At 43.6% G+C, this 22181-nt stretch overlaps 1 protein-coding gene across 3 annotated transcripts; it reads right to left on the bottom strand.

Annotated features, from left to right (window-relative positions):
• Positions 1 to 260: 260 nt before the first annotated feature.
• cdk12 (cyclin dependent kinase 12) lies at positions 261 to 21094 on the bottom strand. 3 transcript variants are annotated; one of them, XR_011077563.1, is made up of 15 exons: positions 19164 to 21094; positions 17392 to 18066; positions 16522 to 16701; positions 16295 to 16434; positions 15999 to 16169; positions 13953 to 14142; positions 13110 to 13166; positions 12673 to 12774; positions 11911 to 11988; positions 11680 to 11796; positions 11459 to 11590; positions 10985 to 11208; positions 10329 to 10751; positions 8160 to 8700; positions 261 to 336 (listed from the first exon to the last, which is right to left on the bottom strand). XR_011077563.1 is itself a non-coding variant. In XM_068577937.1 (14 exons), the coding sequence occupies exons 1-14, from the start codon at positions 20324 to 20326 to the stop codon at positions 8288 to 8290; spliced, it is 4065 nt and encodes a 1354-aa protein (XP_068434038.1). In that variant the 5' UTR covers positions 20327 to 21094; the 3' UTR covers positions 6968 to 8287. The 3 variants fall into 3 exon arrangements, 2 of the variants coding, with proteins under 2 accessions (XP_068434038.1, XP_068434040.1); XM_068577937.1 differs by lacking the exon at positions 261 to 336 and having other exon boundaries at positions 6968 to 8700; XM_068577939.1 differs by lacking the exon at positions 261 to 336 and having other exon boundaries at positions 6968 to 8700; positions 10359 to 10751.
• Positions 21095 to 22181: the final 1087 nt, after the last annotated feature.

The following is a 22181-nucleotide window of genomic DNA, read 5'->3' as shown; positions in this document are numbered from 1 at the left end:
ACACGCAACACCGCAACTGAGCATGGCCGAGAGACATGCCGTCGTCATCTGGGAGCGCCTCGACGTGTCACGCAGGCACACTGCTATCCAGATGTGAGACTGGATGGCTCTTCTCCTCCGTCTGCAAAACAACGAAACAGTCAAGCACGTCTTTCTGAGAAGTCCGATTGCTGTATGTAAAACCATGGCCACAGAAAAATGTCAAAACAGTTAAAGCTGACGGTTTTTTTTTTGGTTGGAACACCTTCGAATAAAGTCTACGTCGGACCCTAAATCTACGTTGTCGAGAGAGTGATTCTTTACCTTTTATGGAATCCATCCTCGATTCATCCAACCCTGAAACACAGACATCAGAAAGTGTATGTTGAGGTAGTCAAACGTATTGTCCACAAGAGCATGTGTGGATATCCCAAAACGTTTTAACTAGGCTAGTCTTGTGTTAGGAAAAGCTCTCTGAGATGCCCATTGTGGCTGAAGGTGACACAACACTGAATGCCTTTTTTTTCCTGAGGGTTTTAACAAAACCATTGAGAGAAATAACTGTGATAATAGAGAGCTTTTCCCAGACCTCTTCACCAGCTGCGACAACATGTGGCTGGTATTGTTCTCACCTTGTGAGCGTGTGTGTGTGCTTGTGCATGTGTCATCATGGCAAAATTAGGTCTTGGGAGACACTCACTAAGGGGAACTACCATAGAGCGCTTTTTAATACTTTGTCAGTCACTATGTGTGAAGTTATTGACCTAACTTGTGAGTAGGGGGTCGCAAGGAGATTTTGTTTTGTTGTTGTCCAACTGATCTATCTGGTCATTTCTCCATCAACAGAAGATTATATCAACCCCGGAGTGTAAAGTAGAAGACAGATTAATATATAGTCGCTTATAGAAAAGTTGAAGTGAAAGAGTGAGAGAATGGAAAGTGATGTTCAGTACTGCCAGTTTTAATGACAGCGGAGGAGGAGACGCAGGCTGAGTGTCTGGGTGCCGTGATCGGGTTGGCCCAGCAGGGGGCAGAGGTGTGATGCCGGGAGTGGGAGGTGGCAGCTCAGTGTCACACTGCACACAGGGTGTCACCTCACCAGACTGGGAGGGAGAGAGATGGGAGAGGGGGGGGGGGGGGGGAGAGAGAGAGAGAGAGAGAGAGAGAGAGAGAGAGAGAGAGAGAGAGAGAGAGAGAGAGAGAGAGAGAGAGAGAGAGAGAGAGAGAGGGAAAAAGGTGAGCAAACTATCTCAATCTGTGTGTCCTTTGTGAGGACCTGAGGTTTAGATCTTGAAGACATTTTGGATGGTCCTTACTTCTCCAGGGGTTGTTCTAGGTTGTTCTTTAAAAAAAAAGAAAAAAAAAGGTCAGAATTAAATTCATATTAAGTAAGGCTTCGGGGGTGCACGATCTGATTGTGTTGAAGCAATACCTGATGATGTACCTGATAACAAAACAGACATTTAACCACATAAAAGACTAGCTTAATGGCTGCGAGTGTGTTTCTCTGTGGGGTTTGTAAGCATCTAGTAGGCTAGGTTTCTTTGTGTAAGTGACTGCATTAGTGTGTGCGTGTGAAATCCTTTTTATTTCCTCTTGCTTCTCTCTCTGTCCCATGTATCTGTCTCCAGGGACTCACTTGGCATCTCTCCCTACTTTTAATTCTCGCTCCGCAAACTGCTGCTGTCTGAACACAAGCTGGCAGCACATACATGCAGACGTGCGCACACACACACACACACACATTCTTAGTTTCACCAATGCACCAGTGAGTGGACCCCCCCTCCCTCCCCCTCCTCTCCTTTTCCTCAAATAGGCAATGAAAGACACCCACACAAGTCGCCCCATGTCCGGTTTAAATGCAACACACACGTTTCTCTTCCACATCACTGCCATCTGAAATATTGGAGAGGAACTCACAAACACATACAAGGGACATCAATGATACAGTACAAGTTGAATTCAAAGAGATAAACACAAATACACACACAGTGATGAAAGACAGAGATATTTACAGCCTCTCAGGAAATAGACACTCGGTATCAGACACACTCACACACATTTCATCACTGACAGTAGCTGAGAGACACGGAGAGACAGCATCTCTGCTTCTCAGAATACAAACACAGTGTGAAAGAAAACACACAAACACACATATACACACACGCACACACACACACACACACACACACGATGAGCCCTTAAAACATGAACAGAAATCAAGGAAGTAAAAGGACAAGAACATTCCACATTTATTTGTTTATTTAGAGCCCGACGAGCTGCTCCTTTAGTTTAAGTGTAATAACACAACTGTCAGCCGTGCTCACACAGAGAGTTGCACGCATACAAGTTCTCCAGCAAAACATACATGCACTGACAGGCAGATGAGCCCAACTTCAAAAGCCATAAATAAATAAATTACAGACGAGTCTGATACGGATGAATAAATAACAAGAGGAGAGAGAGATGAAAACAGGAAGAGGAGACGGAGGGTACAGCAGTAAGAGAGGAAGCAGAGAGGGAGATGCAGTGGTTTCTGGAAGGAGGCTGGAGGTGCAGGCAGGGAGAGCGAGTGAGATTGTCACACACACTTCTAATCTCGTTCAGGTTCTACTGTGCAGTTGTGCGTGTATTGCAGGTGGCAAGTGCCTGCGAAACACAACGGAAGGCCACGCGACTTTCTTGTCATTCTAGTTTCCTGTCTCTTTTTTTCTTCTTTTATTATTTGGGGAAGGGTGTGAGTGTGAATACAAATATGCAAATGAAACGGTTATTATTGCATTGCTCATCAAGCAGCGCGGAGCAGACATTAATAGGCTGATGAATATGCATGTGAATTTGTTAATTAAGTTAATTATTCTGCTGAAAATGCATTCGTCTTCCAAGGACATCTTCCCCAGGATTCCAACCTGCTCCACTCATTAGTCATGCGATATTTTACACTGGGCACCGGGACAAGAGGTAGGAATGGGAGGGGCAAGAGGGGCCACCGGGGTTGATATGTAAACAATATCAGGGCATCATGGGTTTCAAGTCCACTTAAGACCAGCAGTACGAGTCTCAGAAAGACATCAAATGGTATTATAATGGATGGCTAATCATTCATCAGCTCTTCAAGACTGAAGGGTCAGTGAAGGAGACAAAGCCCTGAACCCTGCTACAGTATGGCGTACACACTCATAGTGGCCAGACATTCGCTCCATCTCTGCTTTTCTCTTTCCTCTCCAGTAATTCCCCCTCTTCGCTGCCTTTCCTCTAATTGCTTATTAAAACCCTCTTAAATGAACTTTTTGTGCCAACTTTCCAACACATTAATTAATTGTTGTAGCCAATTAAGTGTCGCTGCGCAAATGAGCTTCAGCACAAATGGTCCTGCAGGGCCCGTACACCCCCTCCCCCACCCCACAACCCCCCCCCCCCCTACACCACCACCACCACCACCCGCCTCCTCCTCCTTTTTTCACCACCCTCGCTCACTGTTTTCCCAGCAGCCCCTCCGCTCTTAAAGCGGCAGCATCCACACTGAGATAGAGACACACACAATGATCTTGCCTGGCTCATGAAGCTCTTTGAATTTAATCGGTAATGAGATGCTTAGACCTTGGAAAAGTACTTTGGTTTGCAGAAGTGCAGCATCATGCAGAGAGGGCGATGTGTCTTTGGCTTGAGCGGAGACAATTTTAAAAAGGTCAAAGAAGGATTTTTTTTTTTAAAGCCAGTGTATTTTTTTTTCTTTTGAGCTGTTTCCTCATTATTGATTATTGATGGAGCAAATAAAAGTAAACACTTCAGCGTAGGTATAATTTATACCGAAGGAGGGAATGTGATTCAGGATTATTTGGAGTTTTATGACCTGGCACCAGTGACTTTACATAAAATCAACACACATCTGTATCACTTGGCCCATCCAAAAGCCTCCTAAAAACTCTTTGGTTGGTCTCACTGCTGTTGAGTGATAAAGAAATAACGAGTGTGTGTGACAGCAGTTTCTCACAAAACTATAAACTGAGTAGAAATGGAGATGGTGTTATGGCATCTATAAAGCATGCTGTTGCAGCACTAAAGCATATATCACTGCTGGGATAAAGTCAATCAATTTTCGAAATATCACATAAATAAAGATGTAGCCATAAACGAAATGACTGACATTAAATTTGGTTTGATTGAAGACAAAGAAGGGATCTGATGAAGACAGCACAATTTGCTCACTTCCCAAGTTGCATTTGTCATTAAATGATTTTTTTTCTGTTGCCCAACTATCTGGGTAAAAGATTAGAAATGTCCTTTTTTTTATCTGGTTATTTTGCATGTTTAGTTTACTAATTATGCTTTACATTATCTGTTCTCTGCTGACTGCTCTGCATGTGTGTGTGTTAGATGTGGGACTGTGGGAGTCCCTTCCTCCCCTCACTGAGTTTACACATAGTCACTGATCAAACAGCCTCAGTCATCAAACTCAACATCAAATCCTAGCATGGCTCACAGAGACAACAGCGGCCCAGATTTACACTGCACAAAGGCGCTACCACACACACACACAGAGACACACACACACACACCCAATACCTGAGTGTTTGTATCGAGATAAATTAACTAGTTTTAAAGAGTCAATGAAGAGATTTGTACTAGTGCAGATCCCCACTTTCCCCTTCAATTCAAATCTAGATTTTTATTACAGTAACGAGTAAAAGTGATAAAAAAAAAAAAAAAATGAGTGATTGAATTTATGGAGTGCCTCAGCTGCAGAATCCCTAGTAATGTTTTGTCTGGAGATGCCTGCATCAGTCATATCTCAAACTGAAACTGCGCTTTTAAATGTTAGCATGGAATTGAGTTCATAAATCTCAATGAAGTCTGAAAAGTTGATTTTCAATACAGCCAGAAGGCTTTGTGTTAAATAGGTAAAATATGAAATGTTTGATTTGCGTGAACGTTTCCCTACACTGAATATAGAAATGGAGGGCTACTTACTTTCCCCCTCCTTCATTGTCCATCAGCGTAACTATCTCCATCCCAATTCACTTCTTTTTTTTGCATCCTGAGTGAGTTTTCTGCCAAACTAAAACCTAACACCAGTTCAGACAGACGTAGATGCATTGTTGCTTTGTTGTGGCAATCTAAAAAAAATAATCAAGAACTCTGAAGCTAAGCAGGTTTCAGTTTGAAACAAGCATCTGAAAAGTCACGACAAGGTTAAACTAGACTTTCGAAAACAACAAAAAATAAACCATCGCCGACTATTGGCCAGTGTGGCCGGCAGAGTTTACAAATTTATTTTGCCCAAAATTCATCAGCAGTGGCTGGTGTACATTTAAGCAGATGGATAGCCGTTCCTAAGTGCTCTTTGTACTCAGTCAGGGTCGAGGCAGATGTGTGATGTGAGAGCTGGGTCCTTCATTATATTACATTACATACAGCTGCTATTTGTTCAAGGTTGACCGATTTCACATAGTGGACAAAGGGTACGCAACTGCTGCGATTATAGTCAAATATGTTGAAGATTAAAAGAATTTGCACTAACGATCAGACAGAAAAAAATTGGACTAAGAATTGATGGAAAAAATACAAGATCATTAAAAAAATTTGGAATTGACTGACTGAAACGGACTGTCAATAAATTCACCATTTGTCTGGAAGTCCTCCAAAATCCCTGTGGCCGAGAGTAAAGCGGCGGCATCCAAAATGGAGGCTCCGTTTTGAATGCCGCCGCCGCCGCCCGTCTCTGCCATGGCGAGTATGCGCTTCAGACTGGCAGCGTGGCACATTTATGGGCATTCCCCATAAGGTGCCTTTCTGATTGATGGCACAGCCTCCTGCACCTCCCTCTCTTCACTCCTCAGTCCTGATTTATTCGTCTAGTCTCTGTGACTTGGCACTGGCATTGCCCACTACTTCTCCTGTGGAAAATCCCTGCGGGCACATTCACTATTATTTGGGAGTCCCGATGGGCGAAAGCATCAGACAGAAACAAACACACACACCCTGATACACGCACACACACACACACACACACACACACACACACACACACACACACACGGCACCGTCTCATCTCACTCACACTGGGCCTGTGCTAGAGGGCAGGTGAGCCTCCCACTGCCTCCACTCTGAAAGGATCTCTCACCCAGAGGGCTCAGCTGCTTGGTGGGCCAGAGGGGTAAGCGGCTCTGTAAGCCTGCCAAGTGGGGAGCTGGTCTGGGTATGCATAAAGCCAATCCACACACACACACACACACATATATATACAAGCACACACAACCAGTCTTGCATGAACCTTGCAGGCCTCTCTCTTTGCCAATCTGTAGTTTATGATCCTTGTCTGCCTGTCAGGATCTTCATAAAGAGATCAGCCCAAGTGGTAACGGAAACATCACATAAATAAGATTGATGCGTAGGGAGCATTTTACGTCACTGTCTGACTGGGTCAGTGTCATACTTCACATATTAGGCAGCGTATATGGAACAGTGTAAATTAAACTACACTTCAACTGCCACAATGATCTACATTGTTTTAAATAAGCCTCTGGCTACGTGCTCCAAAAGCAAACGTGATGATTAATAACACCTGATATTTTGTTCAAGATTTTATATATATATATATATATATATATATATATATATATATATATATATATATATATATATATATATATATATATATATATATATATATTTATATATATATATATATATATATACTTTTAGGATTTTTTTAAAATTATTTTTACTTGTATGGTCAATGACTTCTCTTCCTTGATGTGTTCCTATAAAATAAGTCTATAGAATAAAAAACAAACTCACACGAGTCTCACATGAGAAACATCAGAATTCTGGTGCATAACTTCGCCCATGCTGCAGCTTTACTCTGATCAGGCTTTGCCAAGGCCCGACTGTGAGGACTTCCTGTATGAATGAGGGCCTACCATCTAGTGGCCACTTCAGAGACACATTCAGAGACGCCAGGAGAGACTATTCAACTGGTCGCATTACTTCCTTTAATAAACTGAACAGAGAAAACACATATTACAAAATATTTTTTTTTTCTTTTTACATACACACCAAATCATTTTCTCCTCTCTTTCCTTTTCCAAAGCAAAACAAACAAACAAACAAAACAGAACCATGGACCATTTTTTTTTAAAGCGTGAAACATTTTCTATATGTAGAAAATAACTGCAGCAAAAAAAGAAAAAGATTTTGTTGCACAAGTTGGTAGGGAGGCGATGACATTAGAAGAGGCTTTCACACCCCACCAGGAAAAGCCAAACAAGTCGGTTTCGGTTTGTGTATACATGTTTCTATAGCTTTATATTTCAACTAGCAGAATAGATTGAGTATTATGGAGCAGTTTGTTGTAACATCGTGGTTAAATCCGTATTTGAGACAGGAAAGTACTACTGCAGGCTTAGGCTTGTTAGGACACAGAGGTTTGCTGTATGTAAAGGAAGGAAAAGCTTCGTGTGGACCTGAACACATTGCAGTTCAGCCGAGTTGATAACAGACAGAATATGGAATAACCTTTGGGTCAAAATAAAAAATAAACAGTCCAGCAGATGTACACTGTTTTCGGTACCATCCAAAGCATAAACGTAGCCCACACTGCCCCGATAGGCCAAGAACCTTTAGGGGTCACTGGGGTCACAAAGTAGGCACAAGGCAGAAAACGGGGGAGTTAGCCGGCATGTAAGTTTCAGTGGGAAACTCGGGTTGCTCCAGTGTTCTGCCTCAAACATACCCACGCACAGTATTTTAGCTTAGCAAATATTCCATCACAGTCATCGACACCACTCTATCAGAGTGGACGACCGGGGCTTCCTCCTCCTAAACACTGCTAACTCTGTTAGAAGTGGGCACTGCAGTGGACATGACAATCATTTGTTGGGGAGGGGGAAGAAAAAAAGATCACAGCTGCTTTCTAAGTTAAGTGTCAGCTGTATGGCACTCAATTTGGAAGCTAAACTTCATTCAAGTCAGGATGTTCAGTGGACAGGAAAGAGCAAGGGATTGCAGGTGGTGACTGTCACTTAATGGACTGTTACAGGTCAGATCGACCCCATGGTCCACACACTCCCTCCATTACAACACACAGCTGTTCAGGGGTTAGTGATTATCATGACCTGAAAAAGGCTCTCTTTCTTTAAGACATTCATTTTCATAATCTTTGATTCAACTTTAGCTACCTGCTCATGATCCAGTGAGTCATAATCTGCTGGTGGCCCTCTGCATTCTTCCTCTGGCTTTCTCTTCGTGCCAGGATTACTGTCGCCGTCTCAAGATGCCTAGGTCTGTTTCACCGGGGGGCTGAGGGTCAGCGGGCAGCTCCGTGAGAAAAGCGGAGGTCCTGGTCTTTAGGGAACTGCGCTGCAGCGGTGGGCGCAGCAGTCCCCAGTCCTGCTGGGGTATCAGCCGTAGGTTTCGGCGGAGAGTCTGCAACCCAGGGTGGAGGGGGCTGTCCTCGGGCCAGTGCACCCACAGCAGGAGGTGGGTCCTTGCTGCGCTGTGGGTCCCCAGCTTCAGAGTCCTGTTGAGAGATGAGCTGGAGCAAGGCAGCCGCCATGGCAGGGCTGATGTCCTGGCTGGGTTGCGTCTCGGACCCAGCCTGCTGGGCATTTCCAAGGAGGAGCACTGATGGAGGTGGCCCGGGTGGAGATGGTGGACGCTGCTCACCAGAGGGAGGCATCTGGTTGACCCCAAGCCGTTTCCGCTTTGAGGTTGCACCATCTGAAGGGGCCAAACAGGACAGAGGAAGAAACGTTAGGCATTAAGACATAAATGGTTGAATTTCAATGTGCCAAACACATATACAATAATCATGAATCTTATTTGTCATCTTGTTTAATCTGCAGTTACGGAGTATGTTAAATGTGTTGGCCTGAATGTTACTCAATGTTGACATTCCTACCTTCACCACAAGAGGGAGAGCAGAGTACTCTAAATGTATTGTCACATACTACATTTCTAAACCATTCTAAGGGAAAGATATATGCCGGTATTGTTGCAATAAAGTTAACTTTGTCAACCTACGGACATTTTATAGATGCAGCGCAATAGACACCTAAACTATTCAGACCTGAATACAAAGTTGACCTACGAAAAACCTACATCATGCACCTATTGAGATACATTTAATCCTCTTATTTTAACGTGATTCATCATCACTGTTAAAGAAAGTTTATTAAACACAGTATAACATTTAATGTATTCACTATATGGGTTCAAAACAGATTGCGTGTTTTGTTTTTCTTCCAACCAACAACCTAGGGGGGGGAAAAAAAAAAAAAAGGAAATAAATGCAGTAACTAGATGAGGAAACATTAGGAAGGACATGTACAGCTGGATGAACAGAAAGGGTGACTTATGTAGGGGAATTTTAAGTATTGTAAAAGGTCAGGACAAAATTGCTAAACCAGGTTAGTCTCATTCTTTAACAATCTACAGCAGTGCAAGGCAAACCAAGGTGGCAGCGGCTTCAGGCGCCTCGACAGGAAAAATAACCAGAAGAAAAGAGGACTGTTACCATTCCAGTGTCGGCAGCATAGTCAATAGTTTTATTCAACTTCTAATCACATTTTTAATTAATATCTGAGTGAACAGTTTGAAACGAAACAAAAAAGTGTGACAAACCAAAGTTAAAAGAAACACATGCAGGTGAGGTCTAAAGACTCAAAACATTTATTTTCACTTGATAATTTATTAGACTTTCTTCATAAAAAGGCGGACCATTACAGACTGTTTAAAGCAACATCGCCTCATGTGAAGAATCCATGACACCTGCTTTATCATGAAAATGAAGTGAGAACATGAGTGGAGATGGGAAAGATACAGAAACAAAGACCGTGAGAAAGAAACAAGGAAGTGGGAGAAATGTAGAAGGAACAATACAGTGTGAACCTCTCTTTTCACTCAAATTAATAAAACTAAATGTTCTCCCGGTTTATTGAGTACACCAGTGAGAGAAGACCACGTGCATCACACCTTTGCCTGGTTACCGGGGTCATAGACGGCGTACGCTCGAGTAATATTTTGTAAGGTACTGCATTTTCCAATATGGGAGGTGGTAAGAGGGGACACTGGTGAGTGTTTGAGCAATGTCAGGGATAGGGGAGGGGGATGCATGATACAACTAATAGCCCAATTTATTTGGTTAATTGATCATTTTGTTGATTTCATCAGGTAGTCTAAAATATAATTCATTTGATAGAGAGTATGCAGGAATTTTGAATAACGAAACTCCGTCAGCTTCTATTTGTTCTCTGCGCTGCTCTCCTCATTCTTGCTGTCCCCAGTGATTTTCAACTGACCTTGGTTCCCCCTTTTTCCAACCCTCTAGAGACTAAACCTGGACTTGCCCTTGCGATCAGTAGTAGAGGCGGACGAACCGCGCATTAGTGCCTCCTCTGATTGGACGCCATTGCTCTCGTCGCCTTGCTCCTCGGTTTGTGGCTTAATGATTTGGCCCAAAATGAGAGCCAGCAGGTTGGCCTGGTCTTCTTGGCTGAGCGGTGGCTCTCCGGGTGTCGGTGAGAGTTCCTGGGGTTCAGGAGGCGGCTCTGGGGGCTGGGACCTGGCAGCAGACGGGGCCTGGTCCTCTGGAGCCCCCTGGTGGTCAGAGGATTCACTGAGGGCAGACAACGACTGGCTGAGAGTCTCTGGTTTAGAGAGGTTGAGAAGCTGAGCCACCTGGGGAAGGCTGAGGTCCGTCTGTCCCTGGAGGAGGTTAAGCAGCACCGCCAGCTCTGTCTGGTTCAACTGCTCTGCAGCAACTCCAAGGCCTGAACACATTCCCACAACAACAATTCAAACTATGACAATACAATATACCTACAAGCAAAAAGACACAAATATTTCTTCTGAATAATTCTACAATACTATTTTAAACTTCCAAGCAGTGAAACAAGATGCGAGTATACTACCCTCAATTTCTGTCAACATGGGTAACAAATAAGTACAGTAATAATAAGACAATCATAAGACAAGGAAACAAATAGTTGACCCCAGCCGTTACCTGACAACTCAGTCTCCAAGTTGGCCGTGGAGGGAGGCTTTCCAGGTGGAGGCGGTGGGGCTCCAGCGGGGCTGATTTGGGGCCGGCTGTTCTCTCCACTGGAGGTCCCTGTCGACTCCTTACGGGGCACTTTGGGCACAGGCACATCCTCGGCCACCCCGCTCTGACGTGCGCGCCGTCGCTTCTTACTCCACAGCTCGTGGCAGTCCTGATGGTGAGGAAGACTGGAGTCGCAGTTGGAAGAAAGACACGCAAAAAAAGTTAGTTATTATAGCACAACCATGAATTACAAATCTATAATCCATAAATTTAAAAAAAGGACCCGAATGAGATGTATAAATAACACCAAAAAGTATTAAGGGGACTTTTAAATATTTTTCTACTAGCACTCACAATAAAAAATAAAAAAAACATTGTTATACACGTGATATCATAAAGATGAAAAGTGGAATTGGAGGCAATGGAGGTACTGACTCTGGCGGCGGCATCTTGCTGGGCTCAACGTTACTCAGAAAGTCACTGACAAGAGCGTGCTCTGCTGTGCAGCGCCGTCCAGGGTCGAGGGTCAGCATTCGGTCCAGCAAGTCCAGGGCTGGAGTAGGTAAACTGTGCAGAAGGGGAAATATTTTTCAACTGTAGAAACAGACAATCAGCAGATCTCGGCTACTTTCTGGAAGCTCAGCATGGCTACGCACAAGGCAAACTCCTCCCGCAGCCGCCGTCTGTACTGCTTCTTGGGTTTCATGGTGTTGAAGAGGGGTAGTTTAATGACGTCAGGCCAGGCGGCAGGACAGGGGCTCCCGCACAGACGGCTGAGGAAAATGACAAGAGAAAGGAAAAGATGGGCTCAGATATGAAGAAACACGAGAAACTGAGGTGTAGATAGCAGAATACATTACTTAAGGTGTTGCTAAAGGTCAGCCTACCTGATGAGCTCCAGCTGGAGAAGCTCCTGGTTAGCCTGGAAGATGGGCTTCTTGGTAAAGAGCTCTCCCAGAATACACCTGAGCCATGACAAAGAATATGTTGATGTAGTACAAAAATATACACTACCACTCATCAAGCTTAAACTAAGCAGTGTCAATATGAATGTCAAACAGAATCTCTTTCAGACAGGATGATTGTGATTGTGTAAATAACTACTACTTTAATTGTACAACTTGTATTTGTTAAGATACATTTTGAATCCTACACATCTTATAGAAATGTATTGCTGGGCAAATTTAATGGTTTTTTTTTTTAATGCTGAATAAATTACACACAATCTGCATGAAATAGTCTTTTACTTTAAATCAGACAAACATTTGACAGCAGAGCACACGGGCAAAAATAAAATCAAACAACAAATCAAACAAGTGAGCCAAATTGACCTCTCAGTGCCCTTGGTGCTTCAGGATTAAAAAGTAACTCGGTGAGCTGCAAACATCTCGTCCATTTTACAAGGCAGAAAAAATATGATTTAAAAAAAGATTTAGTGATAGATATCAAAATATCAAGATTTAGGACTTTTTTTAAATGGAGAACTAGAGAAATATTAATAAGCTTGCTTCAACCAACAAAACCTTAGCTCAAATTGACATGGGTTAATGCAGCCTACACTACATTATATAATGGAGGAGCATGTAAATGAAAAAAAGGAAATAAAGTGAGTGTGAATGAGTGAATGATCATGACAGCGTCATACTCACCCACAGCTCCATACATCAATAGCTGGAGAGTATCTCTCTTCTCCCAGCAGGAGTTCAGGGGGGCGATACCATAGTGTGATCACTTTATTAGTGTACGGCCGACTGAGGTAGAAGGAAAGAGGGCACGATAAGACTTGATGCGCTTTCATAGAGCACCCCCCACCCCCACCCCCACCCCCAGGTGCCCAGACAAACATTTCAGGTTTCACTCATTGGGATCGCTCTGAAGGGTGACTGTGCCCAACACCACCATCTAGTGGAGAGTCATCGTAAATTAAAAGGAAAATCCATGCTGACAGTGAGTGTTTTTACTGCTTCAATCATCATTGGCACATTTAAACCATGAACTTAAAATACCCAAGTAAGCAGATGAGGTCCCCATGTATTGCATACTTTTGTTGGGAAAAATATGTAGATGAGAAACACTCATGTCTTACCTTTCCTCAGAATTGTAAAGACGAGCCAAACCGAAGTCAGCCAGTTTGATCTGACCTCTGTACAACGAAAAATCAAGAGATCAGCAGCAACACTCGCAAGCATGAGAACAAAACCACTACCATGAATTACTGAGACAGTAACTGGCCCTGATCTTTTGTATTTTTGTCGGATTCAGGTTCAGTACTGATACAAGAATTAGTTCACCAACATAGTAACTGATGAAAAAATACACACTCCGAATGGGCTCAAACTCAAGAAATGTCAGCTAACAAATGTCAAACTAAATGTACCTATTTTCCGCCAGTTGTACAGTAGCAGGGCAGCGTATCCAAGTGCTCCATTTCACAGCAAAACCCACAATTCAGCAACTTTTTATTAGCATCTCAGCTTGTTTAGCTTCCCCTTGCATTCAGAAATGTTTATAGATTGGATGCAGTTTTGTACTGAGCAAGCATATGTAAGAAGTTGCTCCTTCATTGCTGTAATTTGAAGCGCCAGTTAGTTGCAAAGTAATTACCGTTGCTGCTGACACTTTTAATTTCTTGCATTCTGATCATTAAAGTTAGCGTTCGACTGCTTTTGGTCTTTAAGTTTACAGTATTTACAGAATACAGCAGCATTTAAACCATCTGCAGGAATGTTTCCAAGTTGCTGTTGTGGATTATGCTGCATAACAGCTGATATTCTGCAAGTCAGTTTACAAAAGGGGATTAAAGGTTAGTTAAACAAATGCCTGAAACAGCCGTTACTGCCAATCAACTGAACCCTAGCTGCTACCGCAAATGAACCACAACCAACAGTCTACATACAAGACACAATATTTCACTCCTACTTTTCCTTACCGGTTGTTGAGCAGTATGTTGGAGCATTTGATGTCTCTGTGCAGGAAGTTGTTCTTGTGGCAGTAGTCCAGACCCTCCATCAGCTGGCGCATGAAGCTGCGGACGTGCTCATGGGAGAACTGGACCAGGCCCGACTCCAGCAGGCCCATCAGGTCGTGGTCCATGTACTCAAACACCAGGTAAAAAGCACCTACATACAAAGGGAAGATGCATTTAGAAACCAGAAACACAATTTACACTCATGAACATCAAGTTTCAAGTTAAGAGGATTGGAAAAAGAGGTTTGCTATGTACTTTGATCAGCTCATAATATTTGACCTAGCTTCAAATGTGCTTCTCAGTAAGTGAGAATGCTCTACATTTAGTTTATACTGTAACTGTGCAACTAGCTACACACGGCCAGCTACAGTACAATGTCATGTATACTTCTCAAAGTATTACCCAGCACCATGTGGAATGCAACTTAAATGAGTGGCTGCTAATGTGACTCATCGCCACATGAACTTCCTCTGCTGCTAGTCCTAGTTTTTGGTGGTTTTCCTGAAGATGTGTATTGTATGAGGGTTGAATGAGAGTATTTAACTCCTGCCATCAATCCAAGAAATGATATTTTCAGATCCCAAACATTCGTGGACATTGGTCGAAGGTTTGGAGTCACTCGCCACAAAAGCTTGATCCATTACAGCCTCTTTCCACTCTCAGCCACTACAGGATAGCTGAGAGGACTGCTATGTATTTTTGTCTGTATTTGTCGTAGAAAGTCTGCTTCGCAAATATAAGTTGTTTTGTATGAAAGGGTTTGTAAAAAATGGTTGTTTTTTGTACATGCAGAACAAAACACTGTACAACAGAAAGAGAAAAAGATCCTCAGAGCAACAGTTGAATAACAATAGAAGGAACCACCATTCATTGGTAAAATGAACTGAAAGCTTAGCATCAAAAAGTGTGAATTTAAAAAAGAATAAGTTCCTGTTTCAAGTGGACAAACCTGCCCGTGAAAAGATGGACTATTAACAGGTGTGTTAATATTATCAAGTGTGTTAATATCAACAGCTATTCTTATAACATTACAATAGAAACAGAAGGTTAGTACAGCGTTAGCAATATTGGAATAGGATCAATAAATATGACAAACAAATCACAGTCTAAAACTATTCACTGAGTAGACTGCAGAGGGCCCAAAATATTTAAAACCCAAATTAACCGTTATGTTTAAAAAATGAGCTCAGGTCATTTATGCAAATTCAAAAACTAAGGGTATTTGAGGGGAGATATAGTTGCAACAGTATTCTCCCAACATGGGGAACACAAGTTTTATTCAAGTAGGTATTCTTCTTGCTTGGGGGACAAAAATATTACAAATGTAAATAATAAATGTAATGTCTGAATTATACTATTTTTGTCTCTAAAATAGTCATCATTGAAGAAAAGAAAACATGCCAAATTAGTCCAAACTTTTAACTGGTACTGTACGTGTCCAGCGTCATACTCTTAGATAATTAATAACATGTTACTAACATAACTGCAGCTTCATACGGTGTGATTTAAAGTTCATCTGATTATGAATCTATTAAACTTAGATTATCTATGCTTTTATAGTTTTAACTGCACATTAATTTATTTGTACAGTATTTAAAAATGATTGACTGCCACTAACAGTAAATAATAGACGGAAACATAGAGGGTAGGGATGAACAGCAATATGTGAAGTAATTTTTCTTTCGTACACTGTCGTGGCTTTGTATCAACAAGTCTGTTTTTTAAACACCTTCTCACAGTTCTGTCTTTTGTATGATAAATTAGTTTTCATGGTATTATTTATTGTGTGATTATCACTGCCGCCCAGAGCAATGTGCACAGAAGTGGGTGGAGAAACACCACACCATGACGGCCCTTCTTTCAGACATGCTACAGTTCACAGCTGGGGGTTTCAAATCTGACACCAATATAGCAACACGTCTGAAAGTTCCTGTCAGTAAAAGCAGTCGAGTAGCACAGTCATTTTCCATTTGCCCAGTCATGGCAGATAATATCCAACCTCCTTACCTTTGTCCTTTTTAAAGTCAAGTGCATCCTGCTTATCAGTGACTATCTCCTTCATGTTGACAACACTGCGGTGCTTGAGTTGCCGCAAGATCTTGATCTCTCTAATAGCTGTGATGGGGAAACCCTCCTTTTCATTGTCCAAACGCACTTTCTTCAAAGCCACCAGTTCACCTGTCATGTTAAAAATAAAAATAAACAGTGTTTACAAAAGACAATAAATGCAAATTGTGTCTGCTGGATTTCACATAAAACACTTTAGTACTACAGTGACTTAAGTCCAGATAATATTCCCTTACCAGTGATTTTGTCCTTGGCCTTGTACACTTGCCCGTAAGTGCCTTCCCCTATGATACCAATTATATCAAATTTATCAACACAGCGTTTGCCCCAGTCGCTCTGGTTATGCTTGCGCTCACCATATCGCGGGCAGCAAATCCTGTAAAAAAATACAAATAAAAAAATGTGATTTGACGGTGAGATTGAGAGGAAAAATGGAAGTGGTTGAGTAATAAATTAAACTAACTTTGGTCTCTTCTTAAGGACTGCCTGGGGTAGCGGTGGAGCCTGGTGGATGGGGAACTGCGGTGGTGAGGAGTCGCCTCCAGAAAGGGTGGGTGGCAAAGGAAGGTCGATAAGGGATGGCCGGCTGCGGACTTCCTTCTCCTTCCTGGATGGCCTCTGAGGAGGTGTAGACTTCTTTGGACTGATGGTGCAAAAAACAAAGATATTTAGAGAAAATTATAATTGACTAAAGAGACAGGAGAAGCAAAGATTCAAGATGTATTTAATATGCACTCCTTGTATGTGTATCCTAGATCAATCACCCTTTTTATTTCACAGAGCTGACCGTATTTTTGTAAAACTACTGATCAGTGGGGCAGAGAAGAATGAAACACAAAAAGTAAATATGACCATACCAGGATATTCAAGAGGCGGGCGGTCACTTTGATCATGTGGGACATTACATTGTTTGTAGTATGACAACTGTAATTCTAAATAGTATCATAATAAACTAACACCTAAATGAGGCAGAAATTTTACAATTTTTACAAGTTGTCATATCTATAGCGATGTCTTGCCGTCTTACTCCCACTTCACACGTGAGGGATGATAATGATGGAATAAAAACAAAAGAGTAGTGACTTCAGTGGTGTATTATGATGCATGTGCTGTGGGCTATGTTTTAATAGCACAGATGAAAGTCGTACAAAATGTGACCTGTGTATAGAGCTAAGAATGCATTCGGACCAGTGCTGAAAATTAATGGATTTAGAAATTTCCTAAATACATTTAGCTTGCGGCTCTTGATCATTTCCATCCCTGTTAAGTGTCCATTGTTACATACTCTGTTGACATACTCTGTTGGTTTGTATCCGTGTTAGTGGATACTAACCTGTCCTGAGAATTTCCCAGCAGTGCAGGTGGTAAAGGCAGGAGAGGAAGAGTCGACGTCTTGTGGAGCGGGATCTGGCGAACAGGGCTGCGCGTAGGAACCGGAGCTGGCGATACGGCCTGAGATGTGGCGAAGGGTGTAGGAGGCTGGATAGATGTTTCTGCCTGAGGTGGCAGTGGAGGAACCTGGGTGGCTGGAGCAGGTGGCACAGGAGGAGAGGGCTGAGGCGGTGCAGGAGAGGAGGTGGAAGAGGAAGGTAGCGGTGCCGTAACCAAATCTTCACCACTGGGAGCATCCACAGGCACAGGGGGTGGGGGCAGAGGTTCTGCTGCTGCCGAGTCTCTTTCTGGCTGGGGAGCTGCAGCCTTAGTTGGCCGCAAGGAGGTGGAGGCAGCAGATTTACGCACCGGTGCCGGTGGAGGAGGAGTGGAAGCACCACCACGGGCTGCCGCCTCAGCAGCCTGTCGTTCCTTCTTTCTGCGGCTCAGCTCTGCTCCCAGGCTGGAGTTAAGGGGCAGGCGGGAAGAGGGAGGGGAGCGACTAGTTGGTCGGTTGCTGTGGGAGCTGGACCCCGCTGCAACAGAGGAAGTATGCCTCTTGCTACGGGAACGAGAGGGGGAGCGACGAGAAGATGAGTAGTGCATAGGGGAACGACTCCTGGAGCGGCCAGAGCGGCTAAAGTAAAGGAAAAAAACATTTTTTTTAATCTTGCTGTTGTCAGAGAATATCATCCAACATGTTGCATTCCTTTAAAAACAGATTAAAAGGGAACAGAGTGGCTAGTAGACTGACTGCCCACCAGATTACATGCAATGGCCATAGATGTGACTTAATGAAAGAAAAACCATCAGACTTTTTCGCATTGGTTGTAACAAAGATTATATAGACAGAAAAGCCCAAACGGAAAGTAAAGGTTGGAACCAAAACTTGAATTAAGTATTTAGTGATACACCTTGTTTCTTGTGCAAGTTAGATTTTGCTTTAACTCCATTCCAGTCACAGACCGTCACCCACAAAATAAATATAGGGAATTGTCTGATTAACCAGAAAAAGTCATTAAGAAAATGTATGCAATTTTGAAAACATTTTCAGGGCTCCTTTATTCTGCCAGTACAATGCATAAACTGTCCACTGTGGATTCACTTTTGAACTCACAAGGTGCAGCTATACTTCAACCAAATGTGGAAATGATAAATGATAAATATACTGTACAACTCAAACATAATCATAAATGCAAAAGTCTGGTGATTACAGTAAAGGCACAGATCTAGGTTGCTGTGCCCCAACCGTCTCATAGCAGCCAAACTCTTGCAGTTTGCACTGCAAAATAAAATGGCTGAAGATCAACTCTGTTTTAACACCAGCCTGTCTCTCTCCTCTTCCCCCCCCCCCCCCCCGCCCCCCCCTCTCTCCTTTTAATTTGTGGTTGTCGACTATACAAAATCAATTAAAATGAACAATTTTATGTTCGCGCACCATCAGGCTTTCGGCAATGTTATTAAGAGTACACGCAGCATCTATATCGTAGGCCTGAGAAAGCCTCTGCAAGTTCAACAGGTCATCCTAACTTTACACATACAACGCAGGTTACTTGTTTGTTTAAACAGCCCTAAAGGTAGTATGTCGGATAATAAAATGTCAAGACGTGCGCCACATAGCTCAATAGGGAACATTTGCATTTTGTACCATGACACACCTAATGTTAAATAATATTAGATGTAATAAATACTAATTTCCCAAGATGATAACGCTGCCTTGCAGCGTCTACTCACCGAGACATGGGGCTGGTGCTGGAGGACCTGCGGGCGCCATAGGGGCTGTTGGAGCGTCTCCTCGAGTAGGGGCTGCTGTCTCTCTCGTAGCTGGAGGACCTGTGTCTGCTGCCGTAGGGGCTGTCTGATCGCTGCCTGCTGCGGCGGGACTGATCCCCGTAAGGACCGGGGCTCTGCTGGGCCACCCTCCGTCTGGAGTAGCCGTCATCCCCCTGCTGCCCGTACCCGCTGCCCTGCGGACTCTCGCTGCCTCTTCTGGGACTGGGCGAAAGAGCAGAGCTGGTGCCCTTCCTGCGAGGGCTTCCCCTAACCGCAGTCTTGCCCTTGGGGCTCGACTTGTGGCCCTTGGAGGACTTGCGGTGGCTCCTGTCTGCTCGGTTCCTCTGGGAGGAGCTGCGGCTGCCCTCCCCTCGGCCCTCTCTCCGTTGTTGCTTGTCTTTTCGAGACTTCCCTGAGCGACTGCTCTCCTTGCTGCGAGATGAGGAGGTGGAGGAGGTGGTGCTACCTACACTGGCTACGGGCTGTACCTGGGCGGAGAGCATCGGCTCCCCGCGTTTAGAGTCACCCTCTGGCGGGACCAGGCGTTTGGATGAGGGGCCTGAGGACGCAGCCTTCTCCTTGCTCTTTCCAGCAGTCCCCTTCTCGCGGTCTTTGCTATTCTTTTTCTTGCACCCACGTTCTCCATTTCCAGAGTCTTTAACTTTATTCGGGTCTTTTGACTTTTTCCGGTATTGTTTTTGGCCCCTGTTCTCTCTATCGTCGGCTTCGAGGCCGAGGTCGTCCCTTTCGTAGTCCGGGGAGGGCTCGAGTCGGTCACCGCCCCTCCTCTCAGAAGGCCTGGAGGACGGTGGGTCTGAAAAAGTGTCCGAGTCGGAGCTTATGTCGTCGTACTCCACCAGAGGCTTCACGGTGTGGACACCAGGTGGCGCAGTATCGCCGAGGGTATAATCGTCGGGTCCCGGTGCCGCCGATAATTCCCGATTATGTTTGGTTGATTTGTGCCGTTTGCGTTTGGAAGAGGACATTGGAGATTTTAACTGCACCTTACCGTCCTTGCTCGTCTTGTCTCCCGCGGGCGTGTGAGTCGAGGCCTGGGTCTGGTGGAGCGTACCGCTAGATTCCGGCTTCTTCTTGGTCCCATGGTGTCGGTCCGACCCAGGCATCCCTCACGCCGGCGTCGGTACCTCGGCTGCGACTGGGCCTCGGTGGTCCAGGCAATTCATTCACAGGGAACCAGTAGAGCTCCTCCAAATCCCAGACCAAATTGTTACGTTACTAAGCAGAAACGGCAAGAAAATAAACACAAATCAACACACCAGGCCGCTCACGTCCAGTCCTCCTCAACGCCAATTCATTCCACCGACATCGCCAACAAAGTTCGCCCAAGCAGAACAATGCCACGGTGGTTGTCCGGTGCTGTAGAGTGTGTACTTTGAATGAGTCAGTGGAGGAAAAGGATCCGGACCGAGCATCGGAGCATTGTGGTGTCGTCTCCGTCTCAATTTAGCTAGCACCGCTAGCTAATGCTCGGCTGCTAGCGAGCTCACTCGTAAAAAAGAAAAAGTCCCTTTGTGAAAGGTGTCCTTGTCCAGTGCCAAGTTTAAGTAAAGGTGCTTTTATTCCACAGAATTACGATCTTAGCTTTTAGAAACAAGCAAGTGCCTTCATTAAAAGACGCTCGTTTCTCGAACAAAATGAAAACTTGACCCGGTTGGTACTGTTTACATGTTCCCTTTAATGTAGGTTTTATCCCCTATAAAGTCAATATTGATTAGAAATCATAGTATTTTCGTGTGCAGTAGATGTTCCAGTTTATTATCAATGGCTCTGGGAATCAACCAGGCCTATATTTAGGGCGATGCTAGTGGATTTAATATCATCCACAGCCCTATCTGAAGGAGACTACAAACGCCATTGTGGCTCCTGTGACTAGCAACTTCGCACAGCAGAATGAACAGGAAACCGGAACGCTGTCAATCTCGGTCGTGTCTAAGCAACGACCTATCACAACACATAGCCCGCCCACTGTATTCGTGGTTGCGCGCCAGCTACGCAAAATGTAAAAAAAAAATAATAATCAAGTATTACAGGATTTTCATTGGAAATGAAAGAACACACATCATTGGACTCACATGAAATCGGAGTATCAGGATCATGATGGGTTTTACATTTTAAACATGGCAAAGCTGGATTACCAACAGGCAACATGGGCAACTGTCCAGGGGCCCTGACAGCTCTATGCTTTTGTGCATTCTGGCCTGTGCTAATTTAATTGATCATTTAAATATTGTTGGAGGAAAGGCGTTGCAGAGCAGTTGCAGTACACAGTGGTAATGTGCAATAGAGTGTAAATACACAAAATGTAATCAACAATGAGTATAAATAAGGTGTAAAAAAAAAAGAAAAAGAAAATGCACAGAATGCCAGAAATGTAAACAGGTTTACAGTAGCCCAAGCTCTCCTGAAATAAAAAGGTTAACAGGTGTAAATGCAAATTATACACATGCCAAAAGTAAACAGATACTAGTGGGGATTATTAAAAGAATATGTTAAGATTTGTTGAACAAGGAATATGCAACAATTACTGTTTACAGTTTACTTTATAAAGCTCACTTTAAGTTGTAAGTGTTTCAAATTGATAAGTAAGTAAGCTTTATTTGTACAGCGCCTTTCACAGACCAGGGTCACAAAGCGCTTTATAAGAATTATAACTGGAGTCAAACTTCCCATACCTGTTCTTCTGGTTCTAGATTTGGCATCTCGCCTATGCTTCATATCAAGTATTTTCAGGCTATAGTGGGAAACTCCTCATAATTACTCAGAATGCAAATAAATAAATGAATACTTAGAGTGACACCATTAAAATGATAGCTGGAGGGTGGATTACGCTCACAAGAGTTGACAGGTCAGCGCCACAAATACATGGAAATAAATTCAGTGTGTGATAAGACATATATTTAAATGTAACTTTTATGTATACAGACAGCATACTACTTTGCCTGGAGCAGCAATTTTAGC

Source organism: Clinocottus analis, unplaced genomic scaffold (assembly GCF_023055335.1).
Source record: "Clinocottus analis isolate CAN_PGR_092001 unplaced genomic scaffold, fCliAna1.0.p SCAF_16, whole genome shotgun sequence".
Lineage (NCBI taxonomy): Eukaryota > Metazoa > Chordata > Actinopteri > Perciformes > Cottidae > Clinocottus > Clinocottus analis.
This window is presented reverse-complemented; position numbering and strand designations above follow the sequence as displayed.